Source organism: Mya arenaria, chromosome 15 (assembly GCF_026914265.1).
Source record: "Mya arenaria isolate MELC-2E11 chromosome 15, ASM2691426v1".
In the NCBI taxonomy this organism is placed as follows: domain Eukaryota; kingdom Metazoa; phylum Mollusca; class Bivalvia; order Myida; family Myidae; genus Mya; species Mya arenaria.
The window spans coordinates 41,911,996-41,935,034 of NC_069136.1; the positions used below are offsets into that span (position 1 = coordinate 41,911,996).

Below are 23,039 nucleotides of genomic sequence, written 5' to 3' on the forward strand. Positions count from 1 at the left end.
ACTAAACTTATCGCCATTTTTATGCTGACAACAGAATATTTATATCACGAAATGAAACAGACACTAGATTTAGTACAAACAATGTCGTGCCAAATTATCGCAGTTCTATGTTGTTTATATTAAAGCAGGTCAATGGCATAACACAATACCCGACCCAGGTTCCTGTTTCATTTAAACTTTTAATTTTGATATTCGTGTATGTTAAAACCCTAAAAAAAGAAAATCAATATGATAGTATCTGCAGTGTTATCCTACAGATTAAAGATCTTTACAACCAATATCAAACGAGACGTTCATGACATGTGAGAACAATAAGACAAGGAAAATACAAAAATGACAGCGAAAACATTGTATTAAACAATGTATTCAATGCGAATGATACGTTTATGGATGATTTTTGACAAATACAATACAATTGATTCAAACACATTTTAGAATAACTAATATACTGATAAAAATTATTTCAGGTAGGTAATGGCAGCTTAAGGACGTACGTACATTGTACATCAAAAAACATTTCTTTATGGCAGAATATCAATGCTTAATTTTCGAAGTCATTTCAATTTCTTTTTATTAATTTGTATGCACTTTAAATGCAAATAAAGCAAAATCATCAAATAATATTGAGTACATGTTCTTTAATTGAGTCGTGGTAAGAAAAAGGTTGATGAACGAATACATTTACACGTAATTGAATGAAGCATTCCAAATAATCACATCGTACTCATATCTCGAATTCGTTTCCGGAAAGAGGTCAATTAAACAAAATATCATTAAAATAATTTCCTGACGTGGTTCACGTAACACTTATGTTTCGAACCATTTCACGCCATTGACTAGCATTATTACATTGTATTGTAAACTTTTGCTGAACAGTTTCCCTGTTCCGTGACAAGAATCTTTCTATGTTGCGGAAGGTAGTAGACAGAAAGTGGATTTCGTATCCCCTCCTTCTGCCCCATCAGTTGTGTCATCTGACCAGTGGACAAATCAAGAATTAAAATGGTGCTACTTTCACAACCACAGATTAATAGCTGGTCCCCGACAGCCATGATACTTCTTGGTTCTTTCAATGCAGGGTCGTGGAACGTCTTGATGATGTGCAGGTTCATGTCAAGTTTTGTTATTTTGTTCCTGCGCATGTCTGATACGTAGATAAAAGCAGTCGAACCTTCACACACCACTGTTAAGTAGAGAGGCAATTTGAATAGTTCATTTCCACTGTCATCCCCATATATTTGTCTTATGGCATGCCCATTCATATTCAGTACCGCTACCTTTCCATTACAGAAGGACACTATCAACCTATCTTCATGGTAAGCAATAGCTCGACAGCCATCATCCACTTTGATACGGTCACCAAGAGCGAGTTGTCCTCGAGTCTCAATGATCTGAATACTCTTATTTATCGTAGTAACAGCAACCCTGTCCCCGGGAAGATGACATATGTCCCATGGTTGACCTGGTACACTGATCTGGGAGACCAGGCTGTTGGTCTGCATGTCTACCACCTTGACTTTGCTGTTGTAAAAGTCAGCCATCAGCAGTCTGGACCCGGCAAGGTGGAGCATGTTAGACAGGTAGCAGCCCATAATATCAGTTGGAGACTTCATTGGGATGTCCGATGCTGATGTAAACCGTAATACAGTCAAGTCTACAGTGGCGTTACCCACTGAAAAGAATTGGTTAAAGTAAATTGAATATCTGTGATACAATAACTTTAATATAGGGCAACGTTTCAAAGTATAAATTTCAACGTTAGCATATAGCATTATGGCTTTTAATAACTATGCCACATAATAATAAACATCATGTCATACAATTTCCATATTTCGTTACAATTTTGAAAATATTTCAACTGAATTTTGTTTTAATATATGCTCATTGAAAAAATACAGCGCTAAGTAATACAAAAATATAAAAAAAGTAAACATATCTCATACGACACAATATACATAGCAAAAAAATAAAAATATGTAGGTTATAAAACAAGGATGTTCATTTACTCAGATGGTTTATGACTATCAGTACCTGTAGGTTCGGAAGTTGCCATGGTTTCTCTTGGGCCATCTCCCTGAACTGTTTGTCCTACTATGTCATGGTTACTGTCTGCTGTGATTAAAAAACAGAGCTGTCATAACCTTTTGGTATTAGGGGCGTTGTTTGCAGTTTGTAGGAATTGTACTTCTTGTTTTCCATAAGTAATGTTTAAAAGTTCAGCGAAAAATGCACGACGAATTAATAAAGTTGTTTAGATAGCCGATGTACAAAAAAACTTTCACAAAGTCATTGTTACTAAAGTTATGTTTGTTTTTCCTGCTGTCCCATGCAATTTTGGTACAGTTTGAACGGGCATTGCTAGTGTATTACGTATATATTAAATGAATAAGCGAATTTAAATGAAGTTTTTGCAGATTGTAGCTGTGTTCATTTCCTTAATTGAAATTAAGCTTGAATTGACCTATTCGGCAATTTTTCAAAGTAAAAAAAGCTTGATTGTAATTATTGTTTGACTTAAAAACTTACATATTCTTTCTCCTCTCATTAGAAATTCATGTAATTGAACATTGGCTACCTTAAAATTTATGGTTATGCATATGCCTATGAAAACATAATAAATGTACTTGATAATTTTATGTTTCTTAAGATATGGGCTTTTGTACATATCGTAATGAACGTTATTGTTTATGCTGTAAAGACATGGTAATAGAATGTGAAAACGTTTTTCAAATGAGGTTGTCATCTTGCAATCTGTTTATAGGTTAAGTAAACTATTGTCATCGGATAGGAACGAGATAATGAATATAATGAACAACTTTTGCATAATATTATATAATTTTAAAACATTCAACGTAATTTTATTTGAAGTTATCTTGATTTTGCTCACCGCCTTTGTTAAGAAATTTATAATAATACTATAACACATCTTTAGTAAATAGTATTAGGTCATGCCTATTATTCCATTAAATTCACTACACTATTAGTTGATTTCTATAGACACTTGCAATGAAAGTATCTATAGAAATGAATGTATTTAAACAAGGTATTATTGAACAAGTCTTAATAAACTGTTTCTTATGTCCTGTTTCACCAAAGGTGTTTACAATAGTGCAATTAAATAAATACTCATATATACCTGATACAGTTATGTTTTCAGTCATAATGATTTTTAATGTCCCAATGCCAGTGTCAGATGCAATAAGACGCTCTGTGGCTGGATCCTTTCTGAATTCGAAATGGTGAATTACGTTTTTCTTGTTAATGTCAGCAAGCTCATTCTGCAGACCCTCTAATAGTTTCTTGGCCCTTTTGGTCTCGATGAACAACTGTATCATATTGGTTCCTTGTGCTTCAAGTGTGACATTTATTTCTTCCAGCTTGGACTTCAGGTTTGTATATTTCGGTTTCAGAGACCCTAATAGTTCCTCATTCGTGTTTTTCGTCTTCTCTATTAGCTTTAACAGTGCCTGTTCTCTTTCTTCAAAATACTTGTTAACTTCCTCTCGGTATTTTCTCAGCTTTTCGACTTCATTTTCACCTAACTTTGCTACAACGTCAACGTTTTTCTCCACAGCAGACGCGCATAAATCAATGTCTTCAAATAACCTGGCAATTGTTTTTATGACATCCCCATACTCTTGGTCATCTTTGAAGCCCTTGGATATATCTGATATGACATCAGCATGACACGATCGATGGTTCTGTACTGAACAGTGTCCACAAATCAGGTCCTGATGGGTTCTGCAAAAATATTTGATAGACTCTTTCGGATGGTTATCACAAGGCATTGTGCATTCATATTCAACTTCAAGGCCACCGGTAGACGTAGGCATATTTGATTTGTCAATAAGTAAATGTGATCTTGACATTTTCTGTTTCCTATGGACCCTTGCGCAGTTAGAGCAGAAGAACTCCTTGCAGACGGTACAGAAGAACTCAGCATGCAGGAATTCGTCATCTTGCTCACAGGGCTGGCAGTACGTTGTGTCTTCTGCAGATGTCCCTGCTTGCAGTTTCTTCCCTGGAACCTCCATAGCTCTGGTATCTTACGAGAAAAGAATGACAATTATATGATAGATTGTATAATTTTCTAATTAAACTCCGAATGAAACCTTGCATCAATGGTGTGTATTTTTTTCGCATATAACAAATTGCACGAATTAAGATTAACACGTAAATTGACTTATTCTAAATCCCGAAAAAGATAATATGAGATTAAAAGCCCTACATAGTATTGTATAGCGCACTAGCCGATTCGGGGGGGGGGGGGGGTGAGCGAATCCGGCGCGGTTCTGAGGGAAGGACGCAAGTCAAAAGGTAACGCCCCCTCTGACGTCGATCCCTTGCTACGCGCCTGTAAAGTACGATATGCCTACAGTGTACCGGTTTTGATGAATAATATCAGGATTCGTATAACAATGTGCACCAGAATCTCGGTAACAACTAAGATATCGAACAACCTTCCCCAAAATTGATTGTAATACATTTCTAATCACATGCCGTAGATTAATAAGATATGTATCATATCGAATAGTGTTTTCTTTGTTTTTAATCTATACATTATGTCATATATAGAACCGGTAAGAAAAAGTTAGATGCTTAACCGTGGTATGACTATCGTTGGAATACATCGATCCGAGATGCCAAGATAAGCTCCGCCCCCTTAGATATTGTTACTACGCGCCCCAAGCGTAAATTCAAAATAGCGGCTCTCGCTGCTACGAAAGCATCAGAATCCGATTCTCTTGCGAAGATTCCGGACAATATATCAATTAAATATTTACCAGATCAAGCCAAATTATCGGGAAAGGTGTTAGAAAAGGGATTAAATTACTTCTTACAAGGTTATATTCATGACATAAAAGTTTTGGAAGAGGAAAGTATCTGCCATGCAACCGCGAGATGCCCAGGCCTTCAATGAGAACAAACGACAAGCCTCATATGTTAAGTGTCGATGTGGAGAGGGATTCCATACGATATACGTATTGCTCATGAAAGGCAGGGTATGTGGATTTCCAATTGTATTTAATTTTAATTTTATTATACTAGTAGTTTTATTCTTAAATATACATTGTGTATTATAAGCAATTTTGGATCGCCATGTCTTTTACATTTCATGCCGTGATACGGAATGCGAAAAAATTTTTGCAAGTCGTCGAGTAGAGAAAGAAGTAATATACTGTATGTTGTAATGCATGTACTGTATGTTTTAATTTATTGGTTTTCATATTTCTAGTTACTGCCTCGTTTTAGACATTTAACATCTGGAAAGTCAAATGATACTTCACGGGTCAGTGTAGGATAAACACATGCCAATTTCACAGCATGATATCATGCTTTTGTTTTGATAACTTCTGTCAACAATCTCTGTGTTCATTGTTTATAGATTGAACGGTCATTGTTCACACGTGGTTGGCTTAATTAAGTCACTTCAGGAACTCAAGTTGCACAACTTCACCCATGTTCCTGATCAACAAAGTTACACAAGTATTCCCCAACAATGGAATGTGCCAAAGGGATCAAAGATCAAGCCAGTTCCAGTGAACCAAGTCATAGTAGCACAGCCGGAAAAGGAGACCTGTCCTTTGCCGGATAGATCCACAGACCAAGTTTACAAATTTGAATTTTAATTAAATAAATGAACTACAAACACACAATTCACTTTACAATGCTTTATTCCAAACATGAATAAACTAACAGTTATTCAATTATATCAAAGAAGCAGAAATAAAATCATATGATTTCTGTATAATATTTAAACAAATTTTAACTCTTGCTTCTTTCAGCAGAACTATATCGACATTTAAAGTTTGTTTATAATCCCACCAGTTGCTTTAAAATCTGAATTTCACAACACTTTGATGAAAGTGCAAACTGTAATTCTTCAACTTGGACTTCTTTTTGTGACAACTGTTCTTTTAGGGAAGCATTCTGAGCGGTAAGTGCAAACATATCCAAAGGTGATGTCCCTGAAAATAAATGCATAATAAATTTTACATTTAAGACCAGATGTTTAAAACTGACTCCTACCATTTCTCAAGAGTGTGGGAATACCTCTGTTTTAAATGCAGCACCTATTGATTTACCGAAAGAGTTCACACCATTAAATTACCACACAACCTCTGAAGACCCAAGTAAAACAGAACTGACAACAAGATCACAGGCATTGTTAGAGTGTTGGTTTCACTTACATGGACATTCGGTCTGTGTTTCTACTCCTGTTACAGTGCCTGCAGGATCCTGGACCAGCTTTTCTCTGAAAGATATTGTTGTAATGTTGATATATTTATATGCAAATTTACACAAAAAAAACTGTAGAATTTCCGTGTAATAATGTTCTCTTCAGTTCTTTTGAGTGTTCTATTCTGTAACATACAAAATACTTGTATTAAAATATATGCAACTATTATGCTGTTGTTTTGTATTGAAAAAGGAACAGTGGCATTTTAAAAATGAGTAGAAGTCTACAAAATAATACAATCTCAGTTTTGCAATTTATTCTACATGGTACATGTTATTCAAGTCTTTCGCGCACTCCATAAAGATAAATAAAACTCTAACGTACAGGCATGTGATATCTTGTATTAAATGCATACACTTGCATTTTGTGTATAAATGCTGCCATAAGATTCCTTTCCAAGTGATCGCTTTGTGGGGTGTTTTTTTGAAGATGTTATTCTCCAGCCATCAGCTGATAATGGGTCAGGATACTCTTAGATGGTCCATTTCCTCCATGAAAGTGCTTAAATCTGCATAATAGTAAGATATAATTAGTGTGACAAGACTCCACAATGCCAGTCAGTAACATATTATACAATAAAACAGTAGTTTAAACTTGACACATTCATGATGGAAACTGTTTAAGGTTTCAACTAGCATGACCATGGAGGTCAATATTTAGGACACAATAAAGTAAACAAAATAAACATTTGCAGTATTCAGAATTATAATTGAAATGATTTTATTTTGATCATTTTACGATAAAACCAAATTTTAATTTACTAACCTTCGAGCAGACATCTTCGTGCTGGTTTATCCTGTTAACATTCAGTTTCTCGTGTAGCCGTACACAGCATTTGCACTTCTCAATGACGGATTATGGGTCGGAAATCGTTTAAATCGGCCTCCATTTAGTCCCTCCGGATACCGTTCATCCGCATAACATATTCCCCATCCGTATCGTTTAACCATATTCACAAATAAGTCTTAAAACTTCAATAAAATGTCCGGTTGTAAACAGTTATCGTTGCTCTGTGTGGGGGTAAAGATGGCGGACGGGACTCGGTTAACAATTTGCAGCTTTCTCATTGGTCAATAATGATTAGTTTGATTGACAGGTCGGATCGATGTATAAAGTACAACGCTATTCACTTATACGCACGCTAGTTACTGAATATTGTTCTTGACAACATGGAACAAAACAGCCACATTTTCTTTCATTAACGCGAATTGTAACTACGATATTTATAATAAATATTGAAATGATTTATCATTCAAGAAAACAATTTTGATTTTTAAGTTTAATATAGCAATTATATGTTATACCTTTGAATTGTTTAGATTGTTTTTAAACTGCAGTGTATGAATTCTAAATCGAAAGTTCATCATCTTATTTTCAGAAAATTATATAGTGACATAGATAATGGTCTACTTTTTAACACTGATATATACAAGATACAACCCGAACACACTTTAGATACAATTTTGATAGTTCAATATTGCAGTTATATATCAGAACAAATAATAATTTAGTGAAGATGTATTTAAGTTTTAAATTGAATGAATTCAAAATCGAAAGAACATCAAATCATTTTAAGATCAGTATATATAGCGACATAGATAATGTCCTATTATTAGTCGAAACAAGATATAGAATTAAGAACTAGAAAGTATGGTTCAATTCACCTTTCAACACTGATATATACAAGATGAAACCCTAAAATACAATTTGAATAAATATATAATTAAACGTTTGATTAAATATGAATTCTTACCTTTCCTCCAAGTTTAAGGGTAAAGAGGAAGTGAACGATCAATATCAAACAGGGAGATAAACATTGTCAGAAATTATCGCAGGTAGTTAAGGTTATACTCAACTGATATAGACAAGATATATTACTGTACTGATATAACCTGTGTAAAAAGGGTAAATTACACCGATTCATAAGTACCTTCACATTGTTACATGCCTTATTTCTTTTAATGGAGAGATGATTTAAATACATGTTCAATAAGCCACATGGCCCGTGAGAAAAACAAAATACACGATTTAACATTTACAAATGACATAGCAAGTGGAGCACGTAAGGCTTATTTAAATTTTACGATATATTTTACAGGTAACAAAGGACATGATAAGAGACATCGTAATGCTTAAAGGTGCAGATCGATATCATATTCGGAGAAGGTGTTCATATACCTATATTACTACATACAGTGTCAACAAAGTGCAACATAGAAATCTTAGAAAAGTGAACTCTTTACACATTGTATATTTACACATTTCATCAACAAAAACGTCGATCTTCAATACATACAAATCAAAGGACAAATTTACCAATACATAAAATGAAATGTAAGACAACATATTATAACAAAAACAACAACAACAAAAAACAAAAATGAAAAAAAGTAAAAGTTCAATTCTCGCGTTCCAGTTTTGTACATTTGTATCACACAAACGTTGTTTAAAAATTCTGACAAAAATATTTGCATCACCAACACCCTGAGCTACCCAAACATAAAATCCTAATGATGAAAATAAATGTTGAAGTAATGGTACCCAAGGCACCTTATTCGGAAGCAAATCAGCATCAGTTTTTAAAACTTCGTAGACAATCTTACAATACTTCAGGTCGTCACTAGTTAGAATCTTTAGCCAGTACTTTACAATTCTAATATATATATTGTATGCTAAATCGACCGAGTACACCGTAAACAAAATCATTATGTGAACAGCGTTTTACCTGAAGAATGCGTTTGCAATACTACGTACGGATACGTTCGATAGTATTTGCCTTATGAAAACCCCAAACCTCGCTAGAGTAATTCAAAATAGGTACAATCAGCTTGTCAAAAAGGTCGAGTGTTTCACGCGCACGTTAGGAAAATTGTATAAATATTTATTAAGTTTAAAAATAGCTTTTTGTGCTTTGCCAGCTAGAGTTTCTTCTGTTTTACTAAAAGAACCACCCGAGGAAAAGACAACACCTAAATAAGAAAGAGTCCTGACTATTTCAAGAATTTCCCCATTGAATGAAAACTGTAGATTCCTTGGCAAAATGCCACTCTTTCTGAAAACAATTATATTGGTTTTCTGGACATTTATTTTGAGTTTCCATTTACGACAATACTAATATAAATTATCTAAACCGTTTTGCAAGCCTTCGGGCGAATCAGAAAAAACAACAATGTCGTCAGCGTATAATAAAATAAACATTTGTGTCTTGTCAATCTCGATACCATTAAAACCATTCAGTACTAGATGCTCTTCAATATCATTGAGAAACATTGAAAATAAGAAAGGAGAAAACGGTTCACCTTGACGAACGCATAAAAAGCAAGAAAACTCTTCGCTTAACTTGTTGTTGAACCTAACACGAGATTTGATACTTGAGTACATACTTTTAAGAATTGTCATCATTTTACCGCGAATGCCAAGTTTTATCAGTTTAGACCAAAGAATATTGCGTTCAACATAATAAAAGCTTTGCTAAAATCTATGAAACTACAATACAATTTTTTACCCTGATTGATCATATGTGTAATTATACCATGTAGAGCGAATATATTATCAGTAGTGCCCATTCCACTGCGAAAACCGGCATGAGCGACGATGTAAACATTGTAATTTTCAGCCCATGATGTCAATCTGTTATTAAGAATGCGGGTAAAAAGTTTCCCCAAAACACATAATAAAGTAATACCTCTGTAGTTTTCCGGGTTATGAATAGTTCCTTTCTTATGTAGTACCATTATATAACCGTCAGACCATGTTTCTGGAAAATGTCCAGTTTTGAAAATAACATTAAATAGTGAGTGTAAAAAAGGGTTTAACACGGTGTTTCCATGTATAAAATATTCATTTATATAATTATCTGGACCAGCACCTTTACTGAGTTTTATTTGTTTAATATCTTGATTTTTCTCTCCTATACTAATTTCAGCACCTAATTCCAAAAACATAACTTAAAATTCGTCCCGTACGAATCGTTCATTAAAATACATGATATCCTCATCAGCCTGGAAAAATGGATCGCCAGGATTGTTAACTGCTTTAAAATACAATTCAAAAGACGACAATGGTATGTCTATGGTACTTGCGCTGACTGTTTCAACATTTTCCAGTAAAGTTTAGCGTTATTATGTCTATATTGCTCTAAAGTGCTTGTTATGTTGGCGAGGTATGTTTTCTTACAGGATTGTATAGTACATTTGTATTCCGACCGAGCTTTAACAAGAAGCAGTCTATTTTAATTTAAAGGACAATTGCGATATTTGTTTAAAAATGTTAAAAATATGCTTCTTTTTGACATCACTCTTCAGTAAACCAAGGATTATTTCCAGGCTTTGTTTTATTTGAGTTGTTAGCATTATGGTATTTTCAAATGCATACTCAATTAACAATGATCAGATAAGGAATTTGGATCATGAACTGTAAATGAAGTAATGCAATCAAACATGGATTCCGAAACTAAAACATAATCCACTAAACTGCATCCTCTCGACCCTACAAAAGTAAATTTACCAATCCCCGCGTCCTCGCCACAATGAACACATGACAATGAATCGAAGCATGGTTATAACTTCTCAGACCAATGGCTACTTTCCATATTTATAGGTTTTGAAGCTGAATGGTTCTTAATTAAAAACAAATTGTTTGTATTCTTACAGCGGATTTTGTCGCTTTAGCGAATACACAGTGGCTACATTAACCAGTTTTATTTTTCTTATAAGTAACGTTACTTTTTATAATTTCGTTAAATGTTTAGTACACATGTGGAATTTTCTCCCAATATATGTTGATGCGGGTCGTACAGCAGTATTATTTCACATGTAAAGTTGTCATTAGAATATATAGGAACTTGATACAGTCTCTGATAAGTCTGTTCGATATAATTTTATATATGTAAATGAAAGATACGATGGAAACCAAAATCTATTTATTATCTGTAAAGAGTTCAATGGACTCTAAAGAAAAAATTTGAAAACAATTTTACAACAAAAGTTAAAACCCCGTCGAGCTATGTTTATGTTTGGGCAATCATTATGTGAAATATGTCATTGGATGATGTGTTGTTCACATGCCTTATTTATTTTAAACATAAATTTGTTGTCTGTGTATCAAAAAATGGATGATATGATGTTAACATAATTTTGTATTTACTTATCTTGTTATGCAGATTTTTAAACTCTAAATACCATTCTACCTATGTATATGATTGAACATACTTTTGGAATGCTTTAAAAACCTAAACTATTTTCCTAAATGAGCATCAGACTCATGTTTGGGATATATAAGTTGGTCACCTGGAAAAGTAAACAAAAGCCAATTGAATAAAATTCAAATACATGTAGTCATTAAGTAATAGATTTGATCATTTGTTAATGATATCATTTTTGTACTGACTCAACGAATTCACTCAAAATAGCCACCGTGGACATCGAAACTCTAACGGCAAGGCGCCCATGATTAAGGCATTCCTGTCGCTGAGTCCATGGCGGTGCGAGAAGCTCTTAAGAAATTAACCGGTACGCCCCGTCGTGATATTTACTTTTTGTGCTAAAGCTATAACGTAGGTCAGTGTATACTGTGACTGATATTTCAAAGGAACAACCAATGGTTTATATCATCAGCAGTCTCAGCGTAAACAGCGACAAAACTATACGGTGATACGCATTATAATCATTATAATTTGATGACGATGGTTTATGTTTAGGACATTTTAGTTATGTAAAGAAACTCCCGGGAGAAATCGGCAGAACCAATGCTATAAAAATGTCAAGTTGTAGATTCCCCAACGTTTTAGGTGTTATAGAATAAACCTATAAACGACAAAAACACAAAGAATTCACCAGTTTAGACTAATACTAGCCATGATTACCATAAATAGCCTTTTGTACATATATGATCATATATATATATATGCATTCTAGACTCGTTTAGAATTTCAATTAACTTCGCTTTACGATCTGCCGAGAGGCCCGCCCATCCTTGCTGGCCTTGTACGCCGGAAAGTTGCCAGTGCTTGCTAGTCGTCACGACAAAGTACGATATCATTCCTCTGCTTGCTAAAACACTTTCAAACTTTTCCATAACATGTTCGTGGTACAACGACGCCTGTTTTAATTTTATCTCCTTATAGATATAGAAAGTCTATGGCAATCTTACTTTATAAAATGTTGTATTGGAAAGACTTTCAAGACTAAATTAACGCAAATACTATATCAATTTGATAATTGATTATGTAAGGGAAACACCTATATCGTAATCTGTTTGCAGTAAGTATTCGATTCACCAAGCGGTAACCCCGTTGTAACAGTTTTTACTTAAGATGTTTTTTTTTTTGCATTGTGTTTGGTCATTGACGACAAAGCCGAGAAAAGAAGAACAAACGAAAAAGGAACATTCAATCATTTTTTGTTTTTCTTATGACTGAATAAAAAAACCCAAAATTGATGGTCCTTTTCTTTTCCATGAATTCAATTTTACTCACGGAAATCAAGATAAGAAATTGATTCATTAATACCGTTTTTAGATTTTTGTTTTACAAAGTCCAAAACGAAAAACGAGTGGCGCTGCATTTTCCTGTTTTCACATGTACTTATGACATCACCATATAATATTGTTTTAACCTACTAAACGACAAAAGGGGTGAGATTTTCTGATGCCTTTCAATAATCCAACGTGAAGTTAACACAGATTTATTTCTTAAATATGTTGTCATATTTTGTAAATGCAGCATGATTTAATAATTTACCCAGCATTGAAATACATGCATTACAACATTTCGACTTACATGTAATCCTGTCAGCGTGCCAGGAAGGTGAAAGTGAAAGTAGTTTTGGAGTTTTGTACGTTAGACAGTGGCCTAATGTTGTTGCTGACATGTTAAGTAGGATACATCTTTAACAATAAATCTTGAACACTTTATTTTAAAGTATTATTTTAGTTTACAATACTTCATACCTTGATAATGTTCATGATGACTTATGAAAAAGCGAGGCTTAAACTACCGTATATCAAGATTGTTAAAATGTAATACGAAAAGCGATACTTTCTTTAACCGCAATGCACAAATAATATTAATTCTTACTAGTATGTTACCTATGTACTTTCAGGAGTCGGTGGGAACAAATAGCACGTGCATGGACTCTGTTGACCAGAACGACGGCGGAACTCCGAAGGTGAAAAAGGTAAGGTGTATACAGAAATCGCAGGGTTCTATCTAGGATTTTTGACGTAAGGGCGGTCGCAACTTTTGGATTCAACTTTGAACATGCGCCCTTCCCTAGAACCGAACTACTTATGGTTAAAGTGTTGATATGGGGTTAGATGCCCACCACACCAGGATATGTTGCCTATCTCAGTCTGTAATTGTGCAATGTATTCATTTTCATCTCCGATAATAACATATAAAGTAAACTTGGCTTTTTAGTGACTGAGGTGGGGCTTAATCCGCTAGTAAATACAATACAACTGCTTATTCATCGTTGTCGCAGTTGTCGCTATAACTGCCATATAAGTCACCATTGTCCATACTCCATGCAGCGTAAATATGGTTATTTCTGTTTCCACCTTTAATGAACGATAATTGTCAAGGGTGGTCACTGCGTATGCGATTGCGCAGTTTGGTAATCCTCCCATTTATCGATAACATAATCATCAATGTCGTGAACATCGTCGTTTCTGTCATTTACTTCATCTTATCCGCGATGCAAAAATCAGTTGCATTTCTAAACGTGTCGTTTCTCTAATTAACAGATGCAGGATAAGCAACAGCGGCATTTTTATAATGATCTACATCATATCATTATCATCATTGTCGTCGTCATGTTATTTATTGGTATTATGTTTGCCACCAACAGTATGCTCATGACCACTTTGACTTTTCTAGCACACCGGATAGGCATTTCCGGTGAATTCAGTCGTGCTGAATAATCCATCTGGCACCCCCATGCCATATGTGTCACGCGCTGTGACGTAATACTTTCAATTTAGTTTATTATACTCTTTATGTAATTATAATGATGCGATTTCAACTGATGTTTTCTGAGTTCAATTACCATTAACTTTACTAAAATATACCTTAAATTCAAAACAAAGTAATCCTTATAAGACGTGATATCCAAAGAACTTATTGACGTATGCAGTGAATACAAATTACTGCGTGCGGTGACGTCAGTAAACATCATCGCACGCATATTTATAGTAAATTGTACAAATATGAGTTTTTTATGTACTTTCTTCACAAAAACTGTGATTTAAGCTATACTAGAGTATATATATATATCTTGTGTGTCCGTTCCGAATAGAAAAATCTGACCCTTGGGCACGCTGCGTAGCCGGTAACTCGGCAAGCGTCGTTACCTGGCAATGCAGGTGCCCTCGGATCGGAAATTCAATCCGGAACGGTTACACATGACAGATATTATTAATAATGATCATCGTCATCATCATAAATCATCATTACAAGCATCATCAGCATCAGCATCATCGTCGTCGTTGTTGGCATTGGTTTATGTCCAGCGGAATGAGTTGTAAAAACACTTAAATGTTATTTCATTTCCAAAGCATGAAAGTATTTAAATTATATTATTGAAAGTCTGCTGCAGGCATGACAGTGATGACATCATGATTAAGCAAATAATCCAAACAATTCTGTTTACATGCAATAAAAATCGAATCCAAAAATATTTTGAATGGCTGCACCCGATAATTTTTAAAACAATTAGCTGGTTTCATTATGTAATACATGTACAGCAGCTGATAAACCTATATGCACTAGTTTCATCTCGTAATTTTATTGCTAGTATAAAGCTTACTGAAACCCGATATTGACAGAGGACGTTTTGACTATGTGTGTAAAGTAAAGTAAGGCATGGACTTTATGTAAACGCATTTCATTTTTTTCTGCGTAATTATTATCAATTATTATCTTTTCTGCTCGGCTCCTCACCTTTATTTATTTAAGATTTGGCTGACCATTAAATTTTCCTTAACGCTGCAATCTTATGAACGTATTTTAAAAAAGTTGTCTTTGAATGTACTATTTTTAACAGCATACCACCATGCTTCCGATTTTGTAACCCCGGCACATTAGTTCTTTTAACATATCATGTAAAAAGGTAGATCTGATGATACTATATGTTCATGTGCGGTAACGACATAAACAATTGCCCGATTTCATAACGTTTATTATATCATTAATCACTCGTAAATTGTCACTGACGCCACAATAATACATTAAGTATTACAATACATCTTATAAATTTAGAGACGTGTTATTAGTTTTGTTGAGTTGCAACGACCCCTGAAAGTGTTTGTTTTGTTTCTGATTTCACAGCCCAAACCTATACGGTAGGTTATACGGGTTGCATTTCTTTTTTCTTCTTTTTTTAGTGGCTTCGTGTCTTAATATCATGTTGACACTCTAAAACCGTCTCCATTTTGTCCAGTCCATTCGCGTGCAATAACTACGGAAAGTTATAACAAAAGCAACACAATGTTAGGTATCAAAAGAAAATATGACTGCCGGCAATAGAAATAATAGGATAGAGTAAAAGAAGCAGGTCTGGAAACCGTATACAAGTATTTCTTTTCGTTACGCCTTATTATCCGGTAGCCATTTGTTTAAGTGCATGGACCTCAATGCTGCCGCGTCGTCAAGCATGTGTATACTGCCATAATTACATCACACGATGAGGTCATCACAAAAGGAAACTGTTTCGGATAACATTTATTTAGGATGTTTTGATGTTAAAGTAGCACATTTTCAAGGAAACGTTGTCATTCGTTGAATAGAAGTATTTGGCACCTTTTGTAGCCATCGTCTTTCAGTTTGACACGAATGTTATTCTGTGCATTTTAAACAGTCATTTCAGATCATGGTATTTTCTTGAAGCTACTGAATGAAGTGCTGTTTTACGGCAGCACAGACATGGTACACCATGATCAACCAACCACCAATAGGTCCATTGTCTATTTATGTGTAAGAATGGAAATTACAGGTGTAGTTTATTTCGCCATTTCACTGGACGAGTATACACATTCACTTGTAGTTCATTTTCCAGCTTTTATCTCCGTCAAAAGAAAATTGTGAGAAAATAAGACAGTAAAACAGGCTCTAGTCATTATGTTGTTAGATTCATACATGCATTTATTGTTCATTCATATGTAACATAACATGCGAAAAGAAATGCATTTGTATAACTATTAAATCCACACTAAAATGATGATATTCAAGCTATATGAGTTTGTTTCATATCCTGGGACCGCCATTTAGGAAACTGTAAAGTACCATTGGCAAACAATCTATGCATTGAGAAAAAATTAAATTGTTGTCAAGTCGAATTGATATAGCCGCATTAAGGCGCTGTGTATTGCTTTCATGTGGTTTATAGAGATAAAGCAGTGAACAAAATGATATTTCACTGTTTCAAACAGTGAAAATACCACTGGTATTTTTCATTGATTTGAAAGTTGCACCCGCTCTTGGTTCCAATAAAACTTCAGCGCACAATTTCAACAACGACATATCCGAAATGGCGTTACGTGCATATGAGAATTGGAGCGTTTATTTCTAAAAAGGTATAAATAATTCAAATTTAACGCATACAATAAAAAGAAATAAATCTTTGTTTCTGAGAAAAATAGCAATATATATGATCTTGTAAACAACAAAAGTGAATATTTCACTCGTGGCTACACAACTCGTGAAATACAAATTTTGGTGCTCACTCGGTGAAATATATCATGATCTTACACTGAAACAAACAACTATCCTCTATGTATTGCTCAGTTGAAAGGTACATAAATTATCCAAAACTTATTTAGGAAACAAACCCATTTTAAACGATACAATTATTGCGTGGGATCATCATCATCATCATCATCATCATCATCATCATCAACAACGACGACGATGACGACGACGACGACAACAACAACAACAACAACAACATTAGCATAATTGTATACCCATTGTTGCTGTTTTGTTTTAATTTTGCAAATGACTGGTATTAAATTGAATATAATCACTCAAAATCAGTGTTGTTTTATTTGGGAAGGTCACAGTGACCTTTCATTCAAAATAATAGTACAGTTATGTATGTAAACAGTTTTATGTTTATGTACAAAATTAGTTTAGATTTTTAAGTTTCCCAAATGGACTCTCATACTCTTTAAATTCACGACATCGGTGGCCTTTATAAAACATATTTCAAGTATTGTAGCATCATACATTTTTTTTGTGTGTGTGCTACCTTTTATTATCCCCCGTACATTTATGGCATGCGTGGTTCGGGGCACACCACAGGAACATACCTCACAAAACATTTCATAAATATAGGGAATTTTCTACATACAAGTGTATTAAATTTCAGTTATATCAATAATGATATCATCTAAAACAAAACATCATCTATAATTTGAATTATTATATTACATCCTTGTCTTTTTATTTCTATTTTAGATGTTAAAACAAATATGACATAACTAAAAGGGTGAACACACAAAACATAAGCTTTCACCTAGAAATTAATACTAAGGATATATTTTTGAACCTGCTGACCCCATGCAGATTTGGTAGCGTTTGAATGGGCATTGTTAGTTGATTACTTATTGTTAAAACAAATCACCGAAAATAAATGATGAATGTTTTGCAGATTGGAATTGTGTTCATTATCTTATTTGAAATCCGGCTTGGAATGACCTATTTGGCAATCTTTCAAGGTAAATAAACTTCTTTATAATAATTGTTTTAGTTAAATAAATTACATATTCTTTCTCCTCTAATTAAGTCTTTTCAATTAATACCAAAATGATAATATGGGTCACTGGTCACATAACTGTACAGTGGCTACCTTAAAATATATGGTTATGCATATATACCTATGATAACCTCAATACGTGACAAGTAAGCACTTGTAGTTTCTAAAAATTAGGGCTTTTGTACATCTCGTAATGAACTTTATTGTATCTGTGATTGGGTCATAGAATGTGAAAACTATTTCAAATGTATTTATCGGTATAATCTTCAACTCAGAAAATCCTGTATTAAACGTTTTTGCAATCTGTTTATAGGTTAAGAAAACAACTGTCCTCATCAGATAGGAACGAGATTATGAATGTTATGAAATACTTTTGTATATCGTTATATAATTATAAAACGTGCATCGTACGTTAATGTGAAGTTATGTTGATTTTGCTCACTTCCTTTGTTATTAAACTTATAATAATACTATTACAAAGCTAAAGTGAATAGTACAAGGCCATGCCTTTTATTCTATAAATAACTTCACAATTATGTGGTACGTGTTTGTTAAGAGACGTGCAATGAATGTAATATATGTATATATATATATATATATATATATCTAGAAATACATGTATGACAATATACTTTACATAATTGTTTTATTTATACCATTGGACAGGTCTTAATAAACTAATTGTTATATTCGGTTTCATCAAAGGTGATTACAAAAGTTATTAAATATTCCGATATACCTGATGCAGATGCTATCTTGTGCGGTTCAGTCACAATGTGTTCTAAAGTCCCAAGTCCTGTGTCAGATACAATAAGACGCTCTGTAGTTGGATCCTTTCTGAATTCGTAATGGTGAATTACATTTTCTTTGTTAATGTGAGCAAGTTCAATCTGCAGACCCTCTAATAGCTCCTTTGCTCTGTTGGTCTCAATGAACAACTGTATCATGTTGTTTCCTCGTGCTTCAAGTGTGGTATTTATTTCTTCTACCTTGGACTTAAGATTTTCATATTTCGGTTTCAGAGACCCCAGTAGTTCTTCGTCCATGTTTTTCGTCTTCTCGATGAGCTTTAACAGTGCCTGTTCTCTTTCTTCAAAATACTTGTTAACTTCTTCTCGGTATCTTCTCAGCTTGTAAACCTCATTTACACCAAGCTTCACTACAACGTCAACGTTTATCTCCACACTAGACGCGCATGAATCAATATCTTCAAATAAGCCGGCAATTGTTTTTATGGCATCCCCATACTCTTTTCCATTTTTGAAGGCCTTCGAGACATCTGATATGACATCAGCATGACACGATCTATGGTTCTGCACTGCACAGTGTCCACAAATCAGGGTTTGGTGGGTGTTGCAAAAGTATTTGATAAACTCTTCGGGATGGACCCCACAAGGCTCTGTGTATTCGTGTTTATTTTCTGGACCACTGATAACTGTTAGCATATTAGACTTGTCAAGAAGGGTATGAGATCTAGACATTTTCTGTTTTCTATGAAGACTTGCACATTTAGAACAGAAGAACTCCTTGCATACGGTACAGTAGGCCTCAGCCGGAAGGTTTTCGTCATCTTGTTCACATGGCTGGCAGTAGGTTGTATCCTCTGCATTCGGCCCTGCTTGCAGTTTCTTCCCTGGTACCTCCATAGCCCTTGTATCTAACGAGATCAAAAGTAAAGTTTTAGAATATAGTGTACATATTTTTTCTGCATAGTATCACATTTAACAGTTAAATGGATGTATCATTGTATTATTGGCGTAAATTGAGTGCGAATGTTATTGATAACATATTACAACTTTCGCTCTTTTAAAATCACACGAAAATAAACTAATCGCCAAAAACGATGGATTTAAAACCCTAATCAGTATGGTTTTATGAACGGCATAATGATGTATCAGGATACGTTAGGATTACGCGACAGAAGCACAGTAAAAACTAGCATAACGCAGTATATTCGCCAACATTGAAAGCATTGGAATTATATTCAAATGTAGATGGACAAAGAGGGTTTGTTTTGTGTTCGTATATACATGTACAATGTCTCCTATATAAGAACATTAACAAGAAGGCGGGGGCTAAACAGTGTTATAAGTTTCGAGGGGATAATATACAACATTACGTAGTTATTATCATGCAAGTTATTGAATTATGTCCATGACAACATGGGAAAAAACCAGTCAATTCGTCCAGTACTCTCGTGATTGTTTTAATAACACAAGTGCAGTTCTTATAACAAAATAAAAAGCTATAGTCTTCAAGATTATAATCTTATAGTTTATGATTACACAAAAGTGTTAATTCAATCAGCGAAATAAACTAACAATTTTGCTTTTGGAAATATGCGAATTTCAAATGTTATGTAATTGATTCAAAATCGAAACTAGCTGAAATCATTTTTATAAAAGAATATTTAATTATATAAATAATATCCCTTGCTTTTAAAAACTGAGATGTACATGCTACAACAACCGCCAGAAGACATTATTATATTTTAAAAATAATGCGAGGAATATAAAAATGACGTTATTTTAAACATAAATTCTTACCTTTACTCCAAGATGTGAGGAGGAAGTAAATAATAAATATCACTAAGGGAGATAAACAATATCAGTGTCGGTAAGGTTACACTTGACTGATATATTTACCAATTCGGATTGTACCCGTGTTAAGATAATTTCGAACACTTTTCAATACAAAATACACAATATTATAAGCCTCTTTGATTGATGTTTATGTAAATAGTGAAATATGCTAATAAATATTTGGAAACAAAGAATTTATTCTCATCACTCGGACATATTCCATGTTTGGTTTTAAAGAAATATCTTTCTTTAGTTTTATGATTGTAACCCTCAGAAACAAGCAACCACGTGAATGCTTGCTAAATGCGTGAATTGCAATTTCAGGGAGTGTTTATATAGTTTTCTTCAAAGGCCACAGTGAGATGTTATTAGTCATAAAAACAAACAAACTATTGATACAGTAAACAATGAAGAATTTAGACATTAATAACGCCACTGAGAACTTTGGCTCTGTAAGACTGCATCAATCTAATTTGGCATAAAGCTTACGTGTGAGCTATATGCGTTGGTTGTGAGCAATATCCTCGTGACAGGTGACATAAATGCGGAGGAATGACCGCATATAGCATCGACGTCAAAATACATAAAACTAAATAAAAGTCTTAAAACGCATACAGTGGCTTATCAAGAAGTATATATCTGAAAATATAATTCCTGATTTTTGAGAGCCATTTCTTACATTTTCGCTAAATTGCATTTCATTATACACATTTGGTTGAACCGGACTTGCACAGTCCAATGTCATCAATGACGTTGCGCTAAAAAATTATCATCAACACTGACATACCTTTTATGGCGCTTAATCCACTGTGTATAAATGTCCGAATACCACTCTAAACGTGGTTATCGCATGATGCCCATTAACTTGCAGTTCATAGAGGGAATGAAAAGGATTTGAACTAACCTGCTAATCGCTTTCTTGGAAAACCGCAAAATTCACTAGCGCGATATCTGGTGAGTATGTAACCGTTTTAAGTGTTTATCAAGCCGTGTCGATGCAGCAGTGTGTGTTGGGGGCGTTGTAATAATAATAATAATAATAATAATAATAATAATAATGATACTACTACTACTACTACTACTACTACTACTACTACTACTACTACTACTACTACTACTACTACTACTACTACTACTACTAATTCCACTACTACTACTACAACTACTACTACTACTACTACTACTACTACTACTACTACTACTACTACTACTACTACTACTACTACTACTACTTCTACTACTACTACTACTACTACTACTACTACTACTACTACTACTACTACTACTACTACTACTACTACTACTACTACAGATAATAATAATAATAATAATAATAATAATAATAATAATAATAATAATAATAATAATAATAATAATAATAATAATAATAATAATGTTTTTGAATCACATACACATTTTTTCTCGGATGTCTATCGAGGGATCGATCTTGCACAATTGTTCACTTAAGGAATGAATTGCGGGGTTGATGTCATTATCGGGGTATGAACGCAATTGGGTTGGTCAATGTGTGTGGAGTCCGAAGGACTCCACGCGTACTTTGACCAACCCAATTGCGTTCATATCCCCGATAATGACATCAACCCCGCAATTCATTCATTAAATTTACACTAATAGTTCATTATTTAATTCAAGAATTGTTAAAGAAATACTTCATTTCATTTCAGAAAATATTTCAGTAATCCGTTTTTACCCATTCTGTAAATAGAACGACCCGACTATAACCGGAAACAATTTTTTCAAATGACGTCACAATAACGCGGGAAAAGATCAACCACTTGAAATCACTTTAAAACGTAAAATTAAAACACTTTTGGTACCAATTTAATTAAAATATAATAAATTAACACTTTCTAAAATGTTGATTTATATTTTACGGGACCTTCTGACACTATACAAACAATAACAAGATCAATAGTTTTCATGTATATTGTTATGCGATGAATTGCGATCCGAATATATCCGAAGATGTTGCGTTCATCGATTGATGAACGCAATTGCCGAAAGGCAGTTCATTTAATGAATGGCAGTTGAGGTGTAAATATATGCTTATAACGACGGTTTAAAACCTTATCACACTTCTGTATTCAGTCTCAACGTCGCTGTCAACATCATGGATTTTTAAACGGTGATCCCTCTTGTTGACGTTTTTCACCTTCGACATCAACGTCGTGCCTCTCGTCTTATTACGCCCTCTTACCTTATCGTCTGCTTTTGAATATCGCTTTTTTTCTAAAATGTTGATATTGGTTGGATTCTAATGAACGGCACACAAGTTGATCCATTTTCGCCTCGGCCATCATTTTTGTAGTCTGTTTTGGTGTTTTCCCAAATCCTTCACAAAATATATCATAGCGCGCTCTTCAAAAAAATTCTGGATTATACCTCGGACAAATTATAATTATTTTCATTTATGTTAATCTTTTCTCAAAGACAAATAAGAAAAAT

General features: G+C 34.0%; 1 protein-coding gene and 1 long non-coding RNA gene across 3 annotated transcripts; both read right to left on the reverse strand.

Moving 5' to 3' along the window:
- Nucleotides 1-348: 348 nt before the first annotated feature.
- On the reverse strand, nt 349-20,561 carry LOC128218887 (E3 ubiquitin-protein ligase TRIM71-like). The gene is made up of 5 exons (XM_052926649.1): nt 20,538-20,561; nt 18,731-19,648; nt 3,137-4,045; nt 2,032-2,112; nt 349-1,672 (listed from the first exon to the last, which is right to left on the reverse strand). The coding sequence occupies exons 2-5, from the start codon at nt 19,635-19,637 to the stop codon at nt 846-848; spliced, it is 2,724 nt and encodes a 907-aa protein (XP_052782609.1). The 5' UTR covers nt 19,638-19,648; nt 20,538-20,561; the 3' UTR covers nt 349-845.
- Nucleotides 5,675-8,029, reverse strand: LOC128218888 (uncharacterized). Of its 2 annotated transcripts, none has more exons than XR_008258492.1 (3): nt 7,995-8,029; nt 6,192-6,256; nt 5,675-5,969 (listed from the first exon to the last, which is right to left on the reverse strand). It is a non-coding gene; the product is annotated as an uncharacterized LOC128218888 (long non-coding RNA). The 2 variants fall into 2 exon arrangements; XR_008258491.1 differs by lacking the exon at nt 7,995-8,029 and adding an exon at nt 6,566-7,335.
- Nucleotides 20,562-23,039: the final 2,478 nt, after the last annotated feature.

Excerpts from the sequence above, each read along its gene's own strand:
- LOC128218887 (XM_052926649.1), bottom strand. The coding sequence starts at position 19,637 with ATGGAGGTACCAGGGAAGAAACTGCAAGCAGGGCCGAATGCAGAGGAT. Across the intron at positions 4,046-18,730 it reads CAAGATAGCATCTGCATCAG|ATACCAGAGCTATGGAGGTT; the intron begins GTATATCGGAAT and ends TTTTCTCGTAAG. Across the intron at positions 2,113-3,136 it reads TGAAAACATAACTGTATCAG|CAGACAGTAACCATGACATA; the intron begins GTATATATGAGT and ends TTTTAATCACAG.